General features: G+C 43.6%; 1 protein-coding gene across 2 annotated transcripts in view; it reads left to right on the top strand.

The window, feature by feature from the left end:
• Window positions 1-222: 222 nt before the first annotated feature.
• SLC12A2 (solute carrier family 12 member 2) overlaps window positions 223-23,597 on the top strand; it is a 137,854-nt gene continuing 114,479 nt past the window's right edge. The window contains exons 1-2 of one of the 2 annotated variants that reach the window (XM_056537297.1): window positions 223-463; window positions 4,989-5,610. In XM_056537297.1, the coding sequence (XP_056393272.1) occupies window positions 5,038-5,610 (573 nt within the window). In that variant the 5' untranslated portion in view covers window positions 223-463; window positions 4,989-5,037. Of the gene's footprint in view, window positions 464-4,779; window positions 5,611-23,597 lie in introns of those variants that run through there. The other variant, XM_056537298.1, reaches the window with a different exon arrangement.

The raw sequence follows: 23,597 nt of genomic DNA, 5'->3' as shown, positions 1-23,597 counted from the left end.
ATCCTGATGGAAAGATTGGGCATCTTTTTTTCTTTGTTTCACTCTGGGTTTTGGTAAAAAAAAAACAATAGCGACCAAACTCAGGATGAAAATACACTGTGTGAACATAGCCTTGAACTTTCCCACCATTAGAAACATTTGAGTGACGATGAGAAGTGTCAGTGGAGGCTCGTGCTGCCCGGCTGCGGTACCGCGGTGGGGTGTGACCTGATGAGGAAGATGCGGTTGTCTCAGAGAAGCGCCCAGTGACGTCACCGGCGCCCGGACAGGCTCGTAACCCAAGGTGCCGGTAGCTCGGGGCGGCGTGTTACTGGTGGAACGCATGCGCCTCCCATCCACATCAGACCGGGAGAGAGGCGGCTGCTGAGTGAGGACCGGAGGCTGCTGTACGGCTCCTCCTCTGTGCACAGCATCACACCGGAACCAGCATAGCCTGCTCCGAGCTGCGGACACCGGCGAGCAGGTAAACACGGCGGTGGGAGGAGGAGGAGGATGGGCGGAGGGGCCGAGGCGGTACACGGTGGAGAGGAGAGCGCGGCTCTTCCCTCATCATGGTGCCGGGGATGCGGCCATGTGTGTGTGCAGGAGCCAGAGCTCACATGGCATGTGCCGGGCTGGGGGCGGTGGTCACCCCGGGGGAGAGGAGGGGGGCGACTGCGTTATCTCTGGACGGAACTTCTATGAGGTGCGGGGAGCAGGAAGTTACATGGCGGCAGCGGCTGGACCGCAGTGTGGTGCTGAGACCGTGCCAGCTGTGCCAGTGCGGGGACAGTGCACATGGATGGGGCGGCACCGCATGGACGATACTACAGTACACAATACTGCACATGGACGATGCTACAGTACACAATACCGCATGGACGATGCTACAGTACACAATACCGCACATGGACGATGCTACAGTACACAATACCGCACATGGACGATGCTACAGTACACAATACCGCACATGGACGATGCTACAGTACACAATACCGCACATGGACGATGCTACAGTACACAATACCGCACATGGACGATGCTACAGTACACAATACCGCACATGGACGATGCTACAGTACACAATACCGCACATGGACGATACTACAGTACACAATACCGCACATGGACAATACTACAGTACACAATACCGCACATGGACAATACTACAGTACACAATACCGCACATGGACAATACTACAGTACACAATACCGCACATGGACAATACTACAGTACACAATACCGCACATGGACGATGCTACAGTACACAATACCGCACATGGACGATGCTACAGTACACAATACCGCACATGGACGATGCTACAGTACACAATACCGCACATGGACGATGCTACAGTACACAATACCGCACATGGACGATACTACAGTACACAATACCGCACATGGACGATACTACAGTACACAATACCGCACATGGACGATGCTACAGTACACAATACCGCACATGGACGATGCTACAGTACACAATACCGCACATGGACGATGCTACAGTACACAATACCGCACATGGACGATGCTACAGTACACAATACCGCACATGGACGATGCTACAGTACACAATACCGCACATGGACGATGCTACAGTACACAATACCGCACATGGACGATGCTACAGTACACAATACCGCACATGGACGATGCTACAGTACACAATACCGCACATGGACGATGCTACAGTACACAATACCGCACATGGACGATGCTACAGTACACAATACCGCACATGGACGATGCTACAGTACACAATACCGCACATGGACGATGCTACAGTACACAATACCGCACATGGACGATGCTACAGTACACAATACCGCACATGGACGATGCTACAGTACACAATACCGCACATGGACGATGCTACAGTACACAATACCGCACATGGACGATGCTACAGTACACAATACCGCACATGGACGATGCTACAGTACACAATACCGCACATGGACGATGCTACAGTACACAATACCGCACATGGACGATGCTACAGTACACAATACCGCACATGGACGATGCTACAGTACACAATACCGCACATGGACGATGCTACAGTACACAATACCGCACATGGACGATGCTACAGTACACAATACCGCACATGGACGATGCTACAGTACACAATACCGCACATGGACGATGCTACAGTACACAATACCGCACATGGACGATGCTACAGTACACAATACCGCACATGGACGATGCTACAGTACACAATACCGCACATGGACGATGCTACAGTACACAATACCGCACATGGACGATGCTACAGTACACAATACCGCACATGGACGATGCTACAGTACACAATACCGCACATGGACGATGCTACAGTACACAATACCGCACATGGACGATGCTACAGTACACAATACCGCACATGGACGATGCTACAGTACACAATACCGCACATGGACGATGCTACAGTACACAATACCGCACATGGACGATGCTACAGTACACAATACCGCACATGGACGATGCTGCACTATACAGGCTTCTCTACACAGTGCTGCTATACAGTGCCGTATGGGTCATAGTGTGCTATACCTTGCACTATGGGACATAGATTGGGCTACACCATATTTTACTACACTACATGGGCAGTGCTGCTGTGCAATTCACACAGTACAGTATATAACAGTGCTGCTATATAGGCTACAATACACACAGTATAGTATATAACAGTGCTGCTATATAGGCTACAATACACACAGTGCAGTATATAACAGTGCTGCTGTATAGGCTACAATACACACAGTGCAGTATTATATACAGTGCTCTATAGATGCAGCATTTACGGGGCGGTCACACAGTGCAGTATTATATACAGTGCTCTATAGATGCATCATGTACGGGACGGTCACACAGTGCAGTATTATATACAGTGATCTATAGATGCATCATGTACGGGGCGGTCACACAGTGCAGTATTATATACAGTGATCTATAGATGCATCATGTACGGGGCGGTCACACAGTGCAGTATTATATACAGTGATCTATAGATGCATCATGTACGGGGCGGTCACACAGTGCAGTATTATATACAGTGCTCTATAGATGCATCATGTACGGGGCGGTCACACAGTGCAGTATTATATACAGTGCTCTATAGATGCATCATGTACGGGGCGGTCACACAGTGCAGTATTATATACAGTGCTCTATTGGTTGTCATGTACGGGGTGGTCACACAGTGCAGTATTATATACAGTGCTCTATAGATGCAGCATGTACGGGGCGGTCACACAGTGCAGTATTATATACAGTGCTCTATAGATGCATCATGTACGGGGCGGTCACACAGTGCAGTATTATATACAGTGCTCTATAGATGCATCATGTACGGGGCGGTCACACAGTGCAGTATTATATACAGTGCTCTATAGATGCATCATGTACGGGGCGGTCACACAGTGCAGTATTATATACAGTGCTCTATTGGTTGTCATGTACGGGGTGGTCACACAGTGCAGTATTATATACAGTGCTCTATAGATGCAGCATGTACGGGGCGGTCACACAGTGCAGTATTATAAACAGTGCTCTATAGATGCAGCATGTACGGGGCGGTCACACAGTGCAGTATTATATACAGTGCTCTATAGATGCATCATGTACGGGGCGGTCACACAGTGCAGTATTATATACAGTGCTCTATAGATGCATCATGTACGGGGTGGTCACACAGTGCAGTATTATATACAGTGCTCTATTGGTTGTCATGTACGGGGTGGTCACACAGTGCAGTATTATATACAGTGCTCTATAGATGCATCATGTATGGGGTGGTCACACAGTGCAGTATTATATACAGTGCTCTATTGGTTGTCATGTATGGGGCGGTCACACAGTGCAGTATTATATACAGTGCTCTATAGATGCAGCATGTACGGGGCGGTCACACAGTGCAGTATTATATACAGTGCTCTATTGGTTGTCATGTACGGGGTGGTCACACAGTGCAGTATTATATACAGTGCTCTATAGATGCATCATGTATGGGGTGGTCACACAGTGCAGTATTATATACAGTGCTCTATTGGTTGTCATGTATGGGGCGGTCACACAGTGCAGTATTATATACAGTGCTCTATAGATGCATCATGTACGGGGTGGTCACACAGTGCAGTATTATATACAGTGCCCTATTGGTTGTCATGTATGGGGTGGTCACACAGTGCAGTATTATATACAGTGCTCTATAGATGCATCATGTACGGGGTGGTCACACAGTGCAGTATTATATACAGTGCTCTATTGGTTGTCATGTATGGGGCGGTCACACAGTGCAGTATTATATACAGTGCTCTATAGATGCATCATGTACGGGGTGGTCATACAGTGCAGTATTATATACAGTGCTCTATAGATGCATCATGTACGGGGTGGTCATACAGTGCAGTATTATATACAGTGCTCTATTGGTTGTCATATATGGGGTGATCAGACAGTAAAGTATAGATTGTATATTGAGCTGCCCAGGCTGCAGTCTTACACATGCAGTGACTGAAGCTTCGGGACCGATCCTCACATCCCAAGGTCACACTGATGCCCCTTGTGCCAGCCAGTGATGGGAGCTGCTGAAGATAATACGCGATTGCTATGAGTCACCTATAGTAACATGTATATAGATCAGTAGAGTGCAGGGTTGTAGGATGTGTACTGGGGGCTGCTGCACACACACAGCGTCTACTTGTCCCTTCATGGAAATGAGAGGCGTCTTTCCACGCCCGCTCTCCTCCCATGTCCTCTCACAATAGTCACATTCATCATTCCTCAGCACAGGAGTGGTGGTCGGGGACGGCTGGGTGTGCGCTTACACTTTGTTAGGTGTATTTTGGATGATGAGGAGGTGGAACATCAGTGACAAAACATAGCAGCCTGGGCTGAGCAGTGTTATCAGAGCCTTGTAGAGCAGGGGAGTGCTGACATAGTAGATCATACTTGATGACCGATCTCTCCTCTATCTATGTGATTCCATTGGCAGATCTTCCCATCATCTAAAGTGTAGCTGAGCTGCAGAGAAATAACAACACATGGAAAAGAAGACAAAGTTATCACCAGCCCTGGCTGAGCCAGGGAAATCCTCAGCATCCTCTCCGCCATCTGTTCAGGACGAAGAAGGACTACAAATCGATGATGCCCAGGCGGGCAGGCCCCTGGGTCCCACTCCAAGTCAAAGCCGCTTCCAAGTGGATCCGGTCAGTGAAGGATCCCGGGAAGCAGCTACCGGGGATCAAGAGCCTGCTGTAACTCATAGAGGAAGAGGGGGTTCAGGCGGAGAGGAAGCCAAAGGTCGATTTAGGGTAAACTTTGTGGACCCGGCTGATACAGATGGGAGCTCTCCTGAGATGCCAAGTGGTGAAGGTGGAGGTGGGGTGAGCTTTCAGAATGGAGACACAGTGTTAAGTGAAGGGAGCCTGCATTCTGGTGGAACTAGTCATCACTACCACTATGATACTCACACCAATACCTATTACCTGCGGACCTTTGGGCACAACACCATTGATGCTGTGCCCAGGATTGATCACTATCGGCACACAGCGGCAGATCTTGGGGAGAAGTTACTGAGACCCAGCTTGGCAGAGCTGCATGATGAACTGGACAAGGTAAGAGTGCTTTGTCCTGTTAAGTATAATGCTGTGAACTTGTGCGACCTGTATAATATATTGGTTTAATCTTCAAAGATCCACTTGCTTGTGTAATTTATATTGATCAGGTTATGTACAGCAAGCTAGAGAGATGGTTGAATCTCTGTATCCAGTTAGGCTATGTTCACACCAGCATCTGAGGCTTTATTGGGGCATTGCAAGTTCTGATCATAGTAAGGGTTGGTTCACACCACGATTTTTCTATACAGTTTTTGGATACGTTTAAAAAAAAAAAAAAAAAAAAAAAAAAAAAGCGTATGCAACCGTACAGCAAACCGTGGCCATAGACTTTCCATTCAAAACCATATGCACCATATTGTATACAGTTGTCTGTTTTCCACACCACACGGTTTTTTACTTTTTTTTTCTGGACAGAAAACCGTGGCCTACCACGGTTTTTGGTCCGGGTGAAAAACCGTATTGACCCGTATACGTTTTTTTTAACATGGGAGTCAATGGGAACCGTACAGAACCATATGTGCGTACGTTCCATCAAGTTTTTACCATATGGTTTTTGACTTTGCACAGTTTTTTTTCTTGGAATTTCAATCAAACAAGTGAAACTTTATTCATAATGGAGTGAAAATTCAAAACGTATACGTTTTTTTTCTTAAAAAACGGATGCAACCGTACATCATTTTTCAAACCGTATACAGATAAACAAACTTTGTCCACATGTTTTGATACAGGTTAGTCAGGTTTTGAGGAATCTGGGTTTTTTTAAAATCAAAAACCTGATAAAAAAAACTGTATTGCAAAAAAGTGGTGTGAACCTACCCCGATGGACAAAAAAATGTAGCAAGCAGTATTTATTTTTATTTTATTTGTTTATTTATTGGTAAAGGTCAGTAAAATGGCCAGAAACCCAACTGATCCCATTAAAGTTAATGGGCTCTGTTGTTTTATTTTTCCATCCCCCCCCCCCCCCCCCCGCTCCGGTGACCGAACAGATGAATGCAAAAACAACAGAGCCTCTGATGCAGGTTTGAACATACCCTTACAGGTATAAAAACCTTTTCCAAATGTGCATATCCTTTACTAAAAAATAAAATAAAAAATAAAAAAAATAGCATTCTGGTAATTTCAGTGCCATCATTTATAACCCAGGAGCCATGGCTACCTGGCCCCTGAGATTTTCTGAACCTGTAATGAATCCCCACGTGGCCGGGCCGTTCTCAGGAAAACACTTGATGAATCCTTTTCTTGGCCCGCTGTACGTTTATTTTTATACTTAATAAGCGTCTTCTGAATGGGGAATTTTTGTCAATGTCTCCGACGAAACTGTGAGGGGAGAGGTTACAATCCTATCTGGCCCTTTTCCCTAAAGAGACCTGAATTATGACCTTACTATAAAGCAGTGTTTCCCAATTAGGGTACCTCAAGCTGTTGCAAAACTACAACTCCCAGCATGCCCGGACAGCCTTCGGCTGTCCGGGTATGCTGGGAGTTGTAGTTTTGCAACAGCTTCAGGTACCCTAATTGGAAAACGGTGGTATAAATTGAATGGGAATGGGGTAGAGAATACATATTGGTCCTGGAAGCTTTCTTTCCTGGTGGACAGTGGCATTATATTCCACTATTCAGCACATGCAAGCTAACATCTGCTGGTGGGGGGGATATAAGCCATCTTTGTAGTGCAGATTGCTTGCTGCGGCCCGGATTATTACACACATAGGTGGCATCTATCCCTGGCTCCAGACCAGCCCAATCTTATCCTCTAATCAAGTCAGGAATCTGGAGCGTCAGGCCTGTCACTACAGACAAGATAAGAACGGAAGGTCACAGAAAACTGCAGGCCTGCCAGTTCTGAAGCATGCTGGACACGATGTGTATAATTACATGCAAAGCATCATGAGCAGTGAAGAATGTGCCAGGAGCAGAGATCCTTTGGCTGTAGTTGTACACTGGGGGTCATACCTTTTTTGTGCGGTGTTTTATGCAAAATCTTAGCCAAAAATGGGATAAGGCTAAAACAAAAATACTCTAAGGCCCCTTTCTTTCACACTATAAAATTCATCCGTTTAAAGTTCCGTTCGGGAAAACCCTTAAAATTGGCCTTTAAACGGCCGTTACAAAATCCCATTATAGACTATTGGATTTTACATTACCCGTTTTAACCTGTCATAACACATTATTAATAACAAACGTTATTTTATGACGGGAAAAAGAACGGAAGAAATAGTGCATGCACTATTTCTCCCGTTATTTTCTCCCGTCACAAAATAACGTCCGTTATTAATAACGGGCTATGACTGGTTAAAACGGGTAATGTAAAAATCCTATAGACTATAATGGGATTTTGTAACGGCCGTTTAAAGGGGTACTCCGCCCCTAGACATCTTATCCCCTATCCGAAGGATAGGGGATAAGATGTCAGATCGCCGGGGTCCCGCTGCTGGATCGCTGCTGCGGCACCCCGCTATCATTACTGCGCAGAGCGAGATCGCTCTGCACGCAATGACGGGCAATACAGGGGCCGGAGCATCGTTACGTCACGGCTCCGCCCCTCGTGACGTCACGGCCCGCCCCATCAATACAAGTCTATGGGACGGGGGCGTGGCGGTCGTCACGCCCCCTGCCATAGACTTGCATTAAGGGGACGGGCCGTGATGTCACGAGGGGCGGAGCCATGACGTCACGCTGCTTCGGCTCCTGTATCGCCCGTCATTACGCACATAGCGAACTCGCTCTGCACAGTAATGATGGCGGGATGCCACAGCGACGATCCCCGGGGTCCCCAGCAGCGGGACCGCGGCGATCTAACATCTTATCCCCTATCCTTTGGATAGGGGATAAGATGCCAGGGGCGGAGTAACCCTTTAATGACTGATTTTAAGAGTTTTCCAAACGGAATATTAAACAGATCTTTAAAACGGATGAATTTTATAGTGTGAAAGGGGCCTTATCTGGTTCAGATCCTGAAGATTTAGGGTATGTTTACACTGATGGCAATGCAGTCCGTGCATAATTCCGGTAAAATAATGAACCTGTTCCTCCTTTCAGTGGATCAATTCTGTAATGTAAACATACCCTTAAAGGGGTACTCCACTGGAAAAAACATTTTTTTTAAATCAACTGGTGCCAGAAAGTTAAGCAAATTTGTAAATTACTTCTATTAAAAAATCTTATCAGCTGCTGTTATGATCCACAGGACTTTCTGTTCTTTTTGAATTGCCTTTCTGCCAGACCACAGTGCTCTCTCCTCACACCTTTGTCCATGTCAGGAACTATCCAGAGCAGGAGGGGTTTGCTATGGAGATTTGCTCCTACTCTGGATTGTTCCTAAAATGGACAGAGGTGTCAGCAGAGAGCACTGTGGTAAGACAGAAAGGAAATTCAAAAAGAAAAAACCTCCTCTGGAGCACACAGCAGCTGATAAATACTGGAAGGATTAAGATTTTTAAATAGAAATAATTTACAAATCTGTTAAACTTTCTGGTACCAGTCGATTTAAAAAAAAAAGTTCTAGTGGAGTACCCCTTTTAAGGCTATGTCCACACGGCTGAATGTCCTAGCGGAATCTGCTGGGAAATTCCGGAAAATGTACTGCACATTGTGTTGACTGGGGATTCTGCTGTGCCATTCACATAAACAGAAAAACACTAAACATGTCTTTAAATTTTGCAGAATTCCTGGCGCAGTCCCATTGAAGTCACTGGGCCTTTGAATTTCTGCAGAATTCTGTGTTTTGAGCACACAGAAATTCCATCCAAATTCTGCCAAACTGCAAAAAATACAGCATCAAGCTTTGCTTAGGGAATTTGAGTGGAATTTCTGTTGTGTGACCATAGTCTTAAAGGGGTTATCCACCATAAGGTTATTTTAGTACGTACCTGGCAGACAGTAATGGACATGCTTAGAAGGATCTGCGCTTGTCTTGAGGCTAAATGGCTATGTTGTGAGATGACCATAACACACTGGCTAGCTTTTTGTGAGCTGGTATTTCCTTTTTGATTTTTTATTTTTATTTTTTTTTACTACAAATCCCACAATTCCATTTTCCTCCCTCCCACACATCAGCCACCCCACCCATTGAAACATAAATGAGCTGCATCCATTCAAAAGACCTGTGGTTTTCAATCAGGGTGCCTACAGCTGTTGCAGATTGATCTCTCTCCCACCAAGCGATCGCTCCACCCATTGAAGCAGACTGGCTCCCTGTCATCAGCTAACTATTGAGTCAGGTCTCGTCCGCATTGCAACCTGGGAAAAATCTGAAACAGTCATTTTGTATACTGGTAAAAATAAATATCACAGAAGAATTGTGAAAAAACCATCACACACAGGTACAGACACTATATTATGAACTACACTAACTTTACAGCCCCTGTAGCATAGTTAAATAAAAAAATTCCTGGAATACCCCTTTAAAGGGGTTCTCCACTGCCCTGCCTTGCGGCGCTCCGCTCCGCTCGCAGTGTCCGGAAGTTTATTACTCCGAACGCTGTGTGCGGGCTTCCGTGTTCGAGGCCGCCCCCTCGTGACATCACGCCCGCCCCATCGTGATGTCACGCCCGACCCCTCAACGAAAGTCTATGGGATAGGGGCGTGCCCCCTTCCCATAGACTTTCGTTGAGGGGGCGGGCGTGATGTCACAAGGGGGTGGCCTCGAACACGGAAGCCCGCACACCGCGTTCGGAGTAATAAACTTCCGTACGCTGCGAGCGGAGCTCCGGAAGGCAGGGCAGTGGAGAACCCCTTTTAGGTGGAAAAGCCATGCATGTCACTAGTATATAAGTAATATCTGCATATGAGTAGAGTCACACACTGTATTTTTCTGCGTATTTGCTGCTATGTATTTTCCTACCCATTGACTTGAATGGGTAGGAAGATGCACTTGCATGAAAGTCTAATTTTACATGTGCAGAAACTGGAATTGTACTACTATGAAAAAAATCTGTGTATAGTTCTGTAATTGGCACCGGTCATGTGGGTGATAGCCGTACAGGCCCTGATGTCTGGATTTTAGCATGCTCAGTCCTTTCCCACTTTGGAGAGAAGACCCCGCTAATTTATTTAAGACCCCTCTTATCTATTTGCATGATTGAGACAGGGACGTACAGACCTGTTATCATATGATGTCCTGTTGCATGCCACATTGCAATCCAGCATTATACAGAATTATCTGTAGCTCTAGGGTTGCCTTATTACTAACCTGTGTATGTATAAACACGGCAGTTTTCTTCCAAAAACAGGGTTGTGTTTGGTATTGCAGCTTGGCTCTATACAAGTGAACAGCGCCGAGCTGTAATTCCACAGACAACCTGTGGACAGGTGTGACGCTGTGTTTTAAAGAAACAAACATGTTTTTCTAATTCTGCACAACCCCTTGTTGTGCTTGGGCAGCCAGTATGTTTTTGCCAAAAGTATGTGCAGTATGTGGCGGAAGTAGGAAAACTTTTGATTACATTTTTATAAAAAAAATAATAATAAACTATGATTGCTGGTGCACTATACACATCTTAGTTTACTGTAGATATTGCAGAGCTAAGCCTCTAGCACCATGGTCTCTAAGTGTGGCCCTCCAGCTGTTGCAAAACTTCAACTCCCAGCATGCTATACTAAAGCCTCTAGCAGTAGTCTTCAACCTGCAGACATCCAGATGTTGCAAAACTACAACTCCCAGCATGCCCGGACAGCCGTTGGCTGTCCGGGCATGCTGGAAGTTGTAGTTTTGCAACATCTGGAGGTCCGCAGGTTGAAGACCACTGCTGTATAGTATGGTGCCTATTGATGGTTCTGTAGTACAGAGAGATTCTCACTTTCCGAAGCAATGTTTCTATGGGAAATTATACCTAATATATATCAATTCATAGAGCGGATTCCATATGAATGTACGGATATAGTATTGGTCTTTAGATTTCAGTTGGTGCAATATTTGGGCTTCATACTGCCCTGACATATAGCAGAAGAGAAGAATGCCCAGATAATGGGCATTGTGCCAAAGTGGTGATCATACATTATAAGTGCGGGCGTTTATAGAACAATTTCTAACTTGCTATTGCATTTCTATATTATACCTGAGTGCCTGTTGCTCATGGCTTTGTAATGTAGCTCCTAATCTTGCCTGACTGCCTTTTTACTCCACCCCTCCCTTAGGTTGTATGCAGAGAACTTGTCTCATTTGGCTTACACATGCATCTGAGCGTTCATATTCGTTCACTTCTCAAAACAAATCTGCCATCTCTCAGTGCCCACCCTGTTTATATGTCTTATTTCTTTGGGTTATTTATTTTGTCTTAACTTTCTTAAGCCTACATTATTGTTAAATGAACCCAACAATTTTGAGTATATCAGCTGCCCATCCAGTGTGTATGGGGGGTTGCCAACCTACGGTTGCATTTAAAGGGGTATTCTGGGCAAAAACATCTTATCCCCTATCCAAAGGATAGGGAATAAGATGTCTGATCCTGGGGGGCCTGCTGCTGGGTCCCCCCGCAATCTCCCTGCAGCACCCGCATTCTCTGCAGACCTGCGTCTCCAGTTTCGGAAACACATAACACGTTACGCCCCCTCCCATAGATATGAATGGAGGGGCGTGACCATGACATCACAAGGGCCTGATGACTAGCTATGTGGCGCCGGAGGCTCGTGACATCACTGCCATTCCTGCCTTGTGACGTCATGCCTTCCCTCTCAACGCAAGTCTATGGGAGGGGGCGTGACGGTCCCCACGTCCCCTCCCATAGACTTGCATTGATGGGGCGTGGCGTGACGTCATGAGGGGGCATGACCGTGACATCACGAGCCTCTGGGGCCGCAGCCGGGTGTGCAGCAGTGAGACCTCTGATCAGACATCCTTTCCCCTATACTTTGTATAGGGGATAAGATGTTTAGGGGTGGAGTATCCCTTTAAGGGTCTATTCACATTAACAATATCCTGCACAGGATTTGATGCTTCAGATTTGAAGCTGTGTTCAGTCATTAAGTACATATTGGAATCTGCAGCATAAAATCTGGAGCTCTAAATCCTGCACATCACTTATGTGCAGAATACTGTACGAGTAAATCCACCCTAAGGGTAGGGTCACACGTGCCATATTTTGATGTGTATTTTCTGCAGCTGATTTTGCTAGCTATTTACTTCAGTGAGTAATAAAATGTGCAGCAGAAAATATGCAGCAAAATATGGCACTTCTTCCTACCCTGAGGGTGTTTTTAACTTCTCCACTTGCTCCCGGGTCAGTACCACAGGCTGCCTGGTGCTACAATGATGTCCCCATAGCTTCAGCGCAGGATGCTACAGCCAATCACTGGCCTTAGTGGTCAAGGGTATTTGCCCCTGTGTTTAACCACTGAGGCCTGTGATTGGCTGCAGTCCTGTGCCAACATATGGGAACATATCGGGACCAGTCTGCTGGGTAGTCCTGACTGGTGGCCGCACTAAACTGGGAGCAGAAACAAGGGCAAGGAGAAATAGTCTCACATAGGGAGATCTCAGACTGTGGCCTGTATATTGGACACACACATACAAATAATGCACCATATATATATTTTTTTTAAATGAATATCTTAATCTATCAAGGGAATGAAAATGTGTGATTATGTGAATTCAGCAGTTTTCTGATTTTTTTTTTTTTTTTTTACACGAACCTTCATTTCCAGCAATGGACAATGATGAATTCACAGTTTCTGCTGGTATATAGCTGTAGGATCACTCTTTAGATCTTCCCTTTTATTGTTTAGTCACTTCAAATTCTTTCTGAAGGAAAATACAGCAAATGGACTGTTTCCAGAGGCTATGACCTAATTGACCATTTGGTTGCACTAAGCCTGTGTATAGAGAACAGTGTGGGCCTATTTTGTTTCAGGCCATGTGGGTGAGATGATATCTTTTGTTTGTAATGCACAAGAACGGACAGGACATTGTCGTTCTCACTCTAGGTGTAGATTCCTCCTGTGGCTCTTTTTAAGCCTTTCCTTTTGGTTAGGTTGCGTTTATCTTGCAAAGCGTGACTGGGGTAAATCTTTTGAAAAGGTGATCTGTCTGAGCAGGTGGCAGAGAGTGGTGTAGTTTAAGGAGGCCTTGAATTTCTTAGGATACTTTGGTAGAAACAAAATCCTTATACATTATTAAAATGAAAAATAAATATTTGTTGTTCTAGATGAGGAAAGGCGCATCCCAACAAGATAAAAACTGCATCTAGAGCAGTGTTTTCCCAACATTGTGCCTCCAGCTGTTGCAAAACTACAACTCCCAGCATGCCCGGACAGCCAAAGGCTGTCCGGGCATGCTGGGAGTTGTAGTTTTGTAACAGCTGAAGACACTCTTGGGAAAATACTAATCTAGAGAAACATTGAATGAAAAAAATCTAGGAAACTAAAGTCCTCATATATGGGGGTGATCGTCCTGTGACAACAGTTTTCTGCTTGAAGATATATTCTATAGAATCTCTCTGTGCCATTCCGGGTGGTTGTTGTGCCATCTGCCATCTCATACCCAGTGTTGCTGGAATTGGTATGTTTGGCATAGTCCTTCATTCTTAGCCATTAAAGGGGTACTCCCGTGGAAAAGTTATTTTTTTTTAAATCATCTGGTGCCAGAAAGTTAAACAGATTTCTAAATTACTTCTGTTAAAAAAAATCATCCTTCCAGTACTTTTTAGGGGCTGTATACTACATAAGAAATGCTTTTCTTTTTTGATTTCTCTGATGTAATGACCACAGTGCTCTCTGCTGACCTCTGCTGTCCATTTTAGGAACTGTCGAGAGTAGCATATGTTCGCTATTGGGATTTTCTCCTACTCTGGACAGTTCCAAAAATTGACAGCAGAGGTCAGCAGAGAGCACTGTGGTCGTGACTAGAGATGAGCGAACTTACAGTAAATTCGATTCGTCACGAACTTCTCGGCTCGGCAGTTGATGACTTATCCTGCGTAAATTAGTTCAGCCTTCAGGTGCTCCGGTGGGCAGGAAAAGGTTGATACAGTCCTAGGAAAGAGTCTCCTAGGACGGTATCCACCTTTTCCAGCCCACGGGAGCACCTGAAAGCTGAACTCATTTATGCAGGAAAAGTCATCAACTGCCAAGCCGAGAAGTTTGTGACGAATCGAATTTACTGTAAGTTCGCTCATCTCTAGTCGTGACATCAGAGAAATCCAAAAAGAAAAGAATTTCCTCTGTTGTATTAAGTAGCTAATAAGTACTGGAAGGATTAAGATTTATTAATAGAAGTAATTTACAAATCTGTTTAACTTTCTGGCACCAGTTGCTTTAAAAAAAAAAAAAAGTTTCCCACGGGAGTACCCCTTTAATAAAGTAATTTTTTTCTTATATAAAAATGTCTCCTCTGCTAAACAATATGCACAGAAGTAGAGTCGCCCAAATTTGTAGAAATATAAAAATTGACTCTTAGTTATGATTTTTATCTTTTATAAAAGTGTCGGCTTCTACATCCATCTGCTTAAAAAGTCTTTGCGTTCTGTAGATTTACACATTGGTTCCACACTTTGAGATACATTGATAAAACTTGGATTTATTTATTATACGAAGTACAGAATACCTTTGTAGAGGTGTGGAGGAGGGGTGGGGATGTTACTCATAGCAGTCAGTGTTTCCTTTGTTTTTCATAAGCCTTTTTAAAGATAGATGAGGCGGTGTGATTGGTTCCTTTGGCGGCTGCACTGCTTTTTCGCTGCGCAGGTTTTGATAAATGTCCCCCATGAAGACTCTCTGCGTTTTACCCTAGTCCCCCAACAGGTAAGGCCCCCTTCACACTACAGGTATCCTCCTGCTTTTTTACTGCCATTATTTTACAATAACTAATGAAAAAAGCTGGATGCAATAACTGGTATTAACGGATGATAACTGATGACAATCATCCGCTATTTTAATTTTTTTTTTCTTTAAAAGCCTCGTGATGTTCATCCGTTATCATCTGTTATTACCATTTACATCCATTTTTTGTAACGCTGTACTGAGCATGCTCAGTACAAGAAAACTGATGTAAAAAAAAGGACAATAACGGATGTTTGTTTTTCCCCCCATAGACTTCAAAGTAAAATTTTAACGCCCATTTTTTCACCGTTATTTTTGACGGACCAAAAATTTTGTGCGGGCAAAAATAACAGATTTTAGTAAAAATGGACATACCTGATATAAAAGGATGGTCAAAAAATCCCATTGACATGAATGGGATTTTTTTTATGGCTGTTTTCAGGACTTTTTGCCAGGAGTAAAAACTGAGGCTTTTACAGGATGATACCTGTAGTGTGAAAGGGGCCTTAGGGGGTTAAACATAGCTGCAGAAGAATCTCCAGGCAGCAATCTCTGGAATAGTGAGGGAGAAATTAAATATAGGTCAGAGGTTGCATATCCAGCAATGAAAAAATTGTGTGAACAAAAGCTTTAAAGAGGCACTGTCATTGTCAAAAACTTTTCATATATTGCAGGACTCATTATAATATGACATTTCACAATATACACCTGTTAAAAAAAAAAATATGTAAATTTTCACCTGAAATTCAAGCTCAAAATAGCCGCCACTAGGGGTCGCCTGTCTTTTAGCCAGACAGACTAGTCTAGATTTTACAGCATACTGGATACCGGCCGTAAAGCATACCGGTATCCAGTATAGGAGATTTCTATTGTGTATACAAAACTACAGATAAAGGATGTGTGGACATGCTGGGAGCTGTAGTTTTACAACAGCTGGAGGCAACACTGCTCTAACAGTTATTTACAAACATTGCAGCTTCAGTTGTTACTAAACTACAACTCCCAGCTGAAATAGTCAAAGCTTTCTCGGACTCCTGAATGACAAAGAAGTTGATCAGACATTCAGGAGTCTGTGAAAGATGAATGACACACATAGTGATAGCTATGCTGATTAGCATCCAGCTTTACTAGGAGAATATAAAACAGATAGAACATGTATTCATAAAAATGCTGTACTTTTATCTAAAAAATCCTTGCACTAATTTTATAAAGATCTATTCTTATATTTATAAATGTTATGCTGTTATGAATTCACCATAATGTTTTCTGATTACTGCAGGCAAGCTCCAAGTATCTTTCTATGACACATGACACAGCATAAAACCAGAGAGGAAAGGGTTACAGAGTAGAGAGTACTGATTGGCTGACTGCACAGGCTTGCTCCTGTGAGGGAGACAGACTGACACGCCCCCTCCAGCCTGCACAATGAAAAAGTAACTCACCAGCAAATAAATGCTTATATCTCTGGATATATAGGTCAGAGACACATAAAAATATTTGCACATGATCCGGATTGGACCCTGAGTAACATTGCACTTTTTTCTTTTTTTTTTTTTTGCACTATGACAGGCACACTTTAAGTATTTCAACCTGGCAAGGTCTTAGTCATAAGCTAAAGTATTGACATGTCTGTTTAAATCCTGTCATGTCAAGTTTCTGTCAGAAACGGAGGGGTTAAAGACTTGTCAAAAGTTTAGAATGGTTGGGGTGTCAGTGCTGAGACCCCACAGAATCTCTAGATATAAGGAAGAAAAGCGGTAGCAGTGCACTTCAGTTCCTGGGTTGGCACTGCCAGATGCTGCCACACACTTCTCCTGGATATATCCAGAGATTGGTGGGGGGTCTCTGTTATGTGGTATGTGATTTATATATAGTGTCAATGTATGTGTTATTGTAAATATTTGTGCAGCGATTGATTTAGAATCCTGATCCATGTTTCCCTCTTCTGTTGATTATTATGCCTTGTTGTGTTATTTTCCTCCCTGACTCTATTTTTGTAAAACAGTTGATTGATCTGAAGAAAAAAAAGAAAAAACCTTTTTTAGAGGAAAAGCTGACCAGTTGCCCATAGCAACCATTCAGATTTGTTTCTTTTAATATTTAAATAGACCTCTGAAAATATGAAATCAATTTGGTTGCTATTGGCAACTGGTCAGCTGTTTCTCTACACCCCAAATCTATCCAGACATGACTCCTATTAGTGTCCATCTCCCGTAGGATACAGAATGCAGCATCTTACATTGACCGCATGCAATAGACCTGCTTCTCTGGGAGCAATACAACAACTGATTCCATAGAAAATAAAGAGCTTATTCAATTTAGATATATACGAGGACTATTACACCCTTTATTGGCTTTCTATCACCTATTGTGTGCAATTATCTGGTATTGGCTTGTGCAATGCTTTTGAAAGCCTTTGCCCTTACTACACATATCAGGTTGAGCTCACGATTACTATTATCTCCAATGCTCCTTGTCATTAGTCTTTCAGATTTCCTTGAGATTAGGAGAGGAATGTTTCTGAACAGTGTGAATGAAAGTCTGGATTTCGTCATTCTGAGTCACCCTGGCGAGAAGGAACTCCACAAAAGGAAAGAGGAGTTTGGTCTTCATAGTTATATTATCTTCTCTGGTCATTTAAACCTGTGCATATTTTGCTACAGGTTTTGCTTTGCATACAAGTCAAAGAGTAGAAAAATATGCACCTGTGAACGCACCCTAAAAAAAAAAAAAAAAAGGGGGGGGGGGGGTGGAGGATTTATCAAAACCTGTGCAGAGGTAAAGTTGACCAGTTGCAACCAATCATATTTCTTGTTTAAAGGGGTATTCCAGTTTTAGACATTTTATCCCCTATCCAAAGGCAGGACCCCCACGATCAGACATCTTATCCCCTATCCTTTGGATAGGGGATAATATGTCTAAAGCCGGAATACCCCTTTTAAGATTTCAGAGGCATTTTTTTTTTTTTAAATGGTTCTATGGGCAATTGATCAATGTATCCTCTGCACAGGTTTTGCTTGTTCACCCCTAAGGTATTGCCCTATAACTGTACATCTAAAGCTATAAGTGGTAAGCGATATAGACATAAGGCAGCTACATCCTGTTTTCCATATGTGGGTTAAGGCTTTGCTTTAAAGGGGTACTACCATGCTGACAACTTATCCCCTATCTAAAGGATAGGGGATAAGTTGCCTGATCGCGCAGGGTCACTCCGCTGGGGACCCCCACGATCTTGCATGCAGCACCCCGCTCTCATCAGGCCCCAGAGCGAACATCCGCTCCGGGTCTGATGACTGGGCTGGTGATCGTGACGTCACAGCTCTGCCGCCGTGTGACTTCACGCTCCGCCCCCTCAATGCAAGTCTATGGCAGTGGGAGAGACTGCTGTCTCGCCCCCTGCCTTAGAATTACAGTGAGGGGGCAGAGCATGATGTCACATGGGGGCGGAGCCGTGACGTTGCGATACTCCGGCCCCATGATCGGCAGTCATCAGACCCGGAGCGATGTTCGCTCCGGGACCTGATGAGAGCGGGGTGCTGCATGCGAGATCGCGGGGATAAGTTGTCAGCACGGTAGTACACCTTTAATAGGGTGATTTCAGAGACTTAAAGGGGTACTCCGCTGGAAAACATATATATATTTTTTTTTTTAATCCACTGATGCCAGAAAGTTACAGATTTGTAAATTACTTCTATTTAAAAAAAATCTTAATCCTTCCAGTCCTTATCAGCTGCTGTATACTACAGAGAAAGTTGAGTTGTTCTTTTCTGTCTGACCACAGTGCTCTCTGCTGACACCTCTGTCCATGTCAGGAACTGTCCAGAGTAGGAGCAAATTCCCATAGCAAACCTTTACTTCTCAGGACAGTTCCTAATATGGACAGAGGTGCCAACAGAGAGCACTGTGGTCAGGCAGAAAGGAAGTTCAAAAAGGAAAGAACTTCCCGTGGCGCATACAGCAGCTAAGTATTGGAAGGATTAAGATTTTGAAATAGAAGTAATTTACAAATCTGTTTGATTTTCTGGCACCAGTTAATAATAAAAAATTTTTATAAAAATATTTTTTTTTTCCAGTGGAGTACCCCTTAACGACGGATCCCGCAAATTTCCTCCATTAACCCCTCAGATGCCGTGATCAATACAGATCATGGCATCTGCTGCATCGCGGTCACTAAAATGACCGCAGACCAGAGCAGAAGATGACCGATAATGCTGATCAGTGCTGTGTCCTATACATAGCACTGAACAGCATTAGCAATCGAGTGATTGCTATAAAAAGTCCCCTATGGGGACTATTAAAGTGTAAAAATAAAAGTAAAAAAAGTAAAAGAAATTTGAAAAACCCCCTCCCCCTATAAAAAACGTAAATTGTCCCATTTTCCCTATTTCACCCCCAAAAAGTGTTAAAAATATTTATATACACATTTGGTATTGCCGCGTGCGTAAATATCTGAACTATTAAAATAAAATGTTAATGATGCTGTACTGTGAACGTAAAAATAAAAAGTCCAAAATAGATGCTTTTTTATAAAATGTTATTCCCCAAAAATTTAGAAAAAATGGATTACAATTAATAAATAAATATATATATATATATGGTATCAATATAAAGTACAGATCACGGCGCAAAAAATGAGCCCTTATACCGCCGCTTATACGGAAAAATGAAAAAGTTATAGTTCTTCAAAATAAGAATTGGCCAGTCTTTTGGTGTCTTGCTGTGTAATTGTGTAATGCCTCTGAAGAAGACAGCGTTCTGGTATATGCAGTTATCATGCTACTGTGCATTGGAAATCCTATACAAAGCAGCCAGTATTGACAGATGAGTGATTTATGGCTGCTTGCCTCCCTTTAGTGGCTTTAGAGCGCACATTGCATCACTGAGCTTACTTCGGGGTTACTGCTCATGACATATATCTACCAAGTGATGCATTCCTAATTTCTTTCAACATTTAGTGATGACATCTATTTCCTGACCTGCCGACTCTCACAGTCCTTCCTGTATGAGAGTGAGGAAGTATTTCATCTATTTTTGACACATTAGATAAACACTGGTCACTCACTAAAAGTTCTGTTACCTGTAAGGAAGAAGATATGCATTCTTGGTATTGTGTGAATACCATCATCCATGAAAAGGCAAAAAACCAACCACAATCTATTGTTCTGTGGAATCAGCCACTTCAGGCTGGGTAGAGCCTGGCTAGTGTTCTTCAATTGGACTACTTACAGGAAGTCCATAGCAACCCTACCTCCATAACCAATCTCCGTGAACACTGCGGCCCTTCTTATAAACTTTACTTTTATATTCTGCAAACTTGAGGCTTTTTGGTTTTCCTTTTAATTTAGCTGTTCTTCTTTCCAGACTAACCCCCATATCATGTAACTATGCAAATAGCACAAAGCCACAATCAATGCAAAGTGCATGATAGAAAATGCAAATCCATTCCAGTCCTGTATTGCATAGTCAGCCATTTTTTCACAATTTAGATGGCGCACACCTGGTGACAGTTTTCTCTAGGTTAACCATCACAAATAGAGATGAGCGAACTTACAGTAAATTCGATTCGTCACAAACTTCTCGGCTCGGCAGTTGATGGCTTTTCCTGCATGAATTTGTTCAGCTTTCAGGTGCTCCGGTGGGCTGGAAAAGGTGGATACAGTCCTAGGAAAGAGTCTACTAGGACTGTATCCACCTTTTCCAGCCCACCGGAGCATCGGAAAGCTGAATTCATTTATGCAGGATAAGTCATCAACTGCCGAGCCGAGAAGTTTGTGACGAATCGAATTTACTGTAAATTCGCTCATCTCTAATCACAAACATAGGCTGCCCAGTCTTCTAGAGAAGGCATACTTTGTTAGATCTGTATCAGCAGTTACTTCAGGAAGTAGTTTGGGCAACACTTAGTTTCCTGCTGTTGTAGATTGTTGCCAGTTTAGCAAAATACAGATAGGTTTGAGTAGAAAAGGCATTGGAGGTGAAAATGTGACAATTTTTTGGGGGGGGTTTCATTTTTTATTTTATTTTTTCTAGCTTTACCCGTACATACATTATCCATACATGCATACAAGCTTTTTCTACCCTATTAAAAATCTATTTTTTTTTTGTTTAATTTCTTAATTGTTATTGGTATATTTTGATATCCATAATTATTTGTTTTTCAGGAGACACTATCTGTAATAGCATTGTTTCTTGAAAACTCTTGTATTTTATTTTTTTAATAATTGTTAACCACAAATCTTGCATTGCTTTAATCACTTGAGATTAGGTGAATGAGTCAATTAACAGTGACCCCCTCGACTTACGATGGCCCCGACATACAATCATTTCAACATATGATGGCTTCTCAGAGGCCATCGCGTGGTGAAGGCAGCATCAACATACGATGCTTTTGTATGTCGGGGCCATCGCATAAACGGCTATCCAACAGCGCAGACTGCTTCAGCTGCCACCGGATAGCTGTTTACGGTGCCCTGTGTGGTCCGCTGATGATCACTTACCTGTCCTCGGGGCTCCGGCGCGTCCTCTTCGGGATCCCCTGCATCGTCGGTGCTCTCCATCGACGTCATCATGTCGCTGTGCACGCCATCCCGTCATCCAATAGGAGCGGCGTGCGTAGCGACGTGATGGCGGCGACGGAGAGCGAGGATGCCGGGGAAGCAGAGGCCTTGCCGGAGCGTCGGGGACGCGGTGACAGCGATGGACGGCGACATCCCGGGCAGCGGTGACGGTCCGGAGCGGCGGGGACAGGTGAGTACAACTTCCTCTAACAGTGGTCTACAACCTGCGGACCTCCAGATGTTGCAAAACTACAACACCCAGCATGCCCGGACAGCCAACGGCTGTCTGGGCATGCTGGGTGTTGTAGTTTTGCAACATCTGGAGGTCCGCAGGTTGTAGACCACTGTCCTATACTTTACATTGCACGGATCCCTCAACATGCGATGGTTTTAACAAACGATGGTCCATTTGGAACGGATTACCATCGTATGTTGAGGGACCACTGTATATTACTACAGATCTAGTCTATGCGACGTAAGACTCCGCCCACCAACGTCACAAAATGCGGGCTCAAAATTAAACAAAAAGTCTCCAGAGTACAGATATTCATAGTGCGGCATAGTATGTTTTTAATATTTTTTTTTATTTTTTTTTTTTCTGAGGAGGGTGGATGGGTTGGTGCGGGATAGTTGGAGTGCAGCTATTTAGTGCCAGGCAGGCCAGTCAGGGTGTCACCCGATGTGGTACGCCCCCCCTCCCCGTCACTCTCTAGCAACGCTACTGGTAATAAAGGGTAGATAAGGAACTTCAGCTATTAACAGAAGGGAAAACTTTTCTGCTTTAAAATATACTTTTGTAAACGGGTTTCCGAGGTTTTGCTTACGTGCGGTTTATTTATCAAGGTCGTGCGACTATTTGATGAATAGGTCGCATGTAAGCAAAAGTAAGTAAAAAAAAAAAAAAGTCATATAAAAGCCATACGTTTGAAAAGAATGATAAATCTCCTTCTATGTTGTAGTAACCAAGTGGGGAATGAATATGTGTATTATAGCCGCAGTACGTGATCACATTAACCCTGATTGTATCAGAACTTTCTAAAAATGTTTGCTCTAGCTGAAGTATCCAGTTATGTATACCCAGTGGATGAAAACATTTGCCAGTTCATCTGTTTTTTTGCATTTAACTTATTGATGTGTTTTATCAGATCTTCTACTCTATAAGCCTGAAGAGAACAAAAACCCCTAAAAGCTGATATGTCTGCCTTCTGCAGCCCACTGGCATATGGCCTTTTAATGTGTATGAGTGTAATTGATAGTTCACCTCTGTGGATCAAATTTCTCTTAGCCAGAAGGCTACACGCAGCAGGTATTCACTAGAAATGTATGATATGTCTTGCAGACCTCTTCACTTCTGATAACAACTACCCTGACAGTGTTAACAAAGGTTGTGCAAAGAGGCTAGCCTAAATTGTTGTAGGCTATTCTGACCATGCAAGGTTACAGAATGCCCACATAGGGATTGTGATCCCAGAGTATTTTATTCTTACAACCTTCTGGTATATCTCTCGGAGTCAGCAGGTAGACTTGTACCAAAAAGCTCAGCCATCTGATGACTTATAAGGTTTATTTAAGAGTTCAAGGCCACTACAAGAAGTTTATTTTTCCATCATGCTGGAGTTTCACCTCTTGCATATTAAGATATACACTGCTCAAAAAAATAAAGGGAACACT

Source organism: Hyla sarda, chromosome 1, assembly GCF_029499605.1.
Source record: "Hyla sarda isolate aHylSar1 chromosome 1, aHylSar1.hap1, whole genome shotgun sequence".
NCBI lineage: Eukaryota > Metazoa > Chordata > Amphibia > Anura > Hylidae > Hyla > Hyla sarda.
The sequence above is the reverse complement of the archived record's forward strand: the minus strand, read 5'-3'. Positions and strand labels throughout refer to the sequence as shown.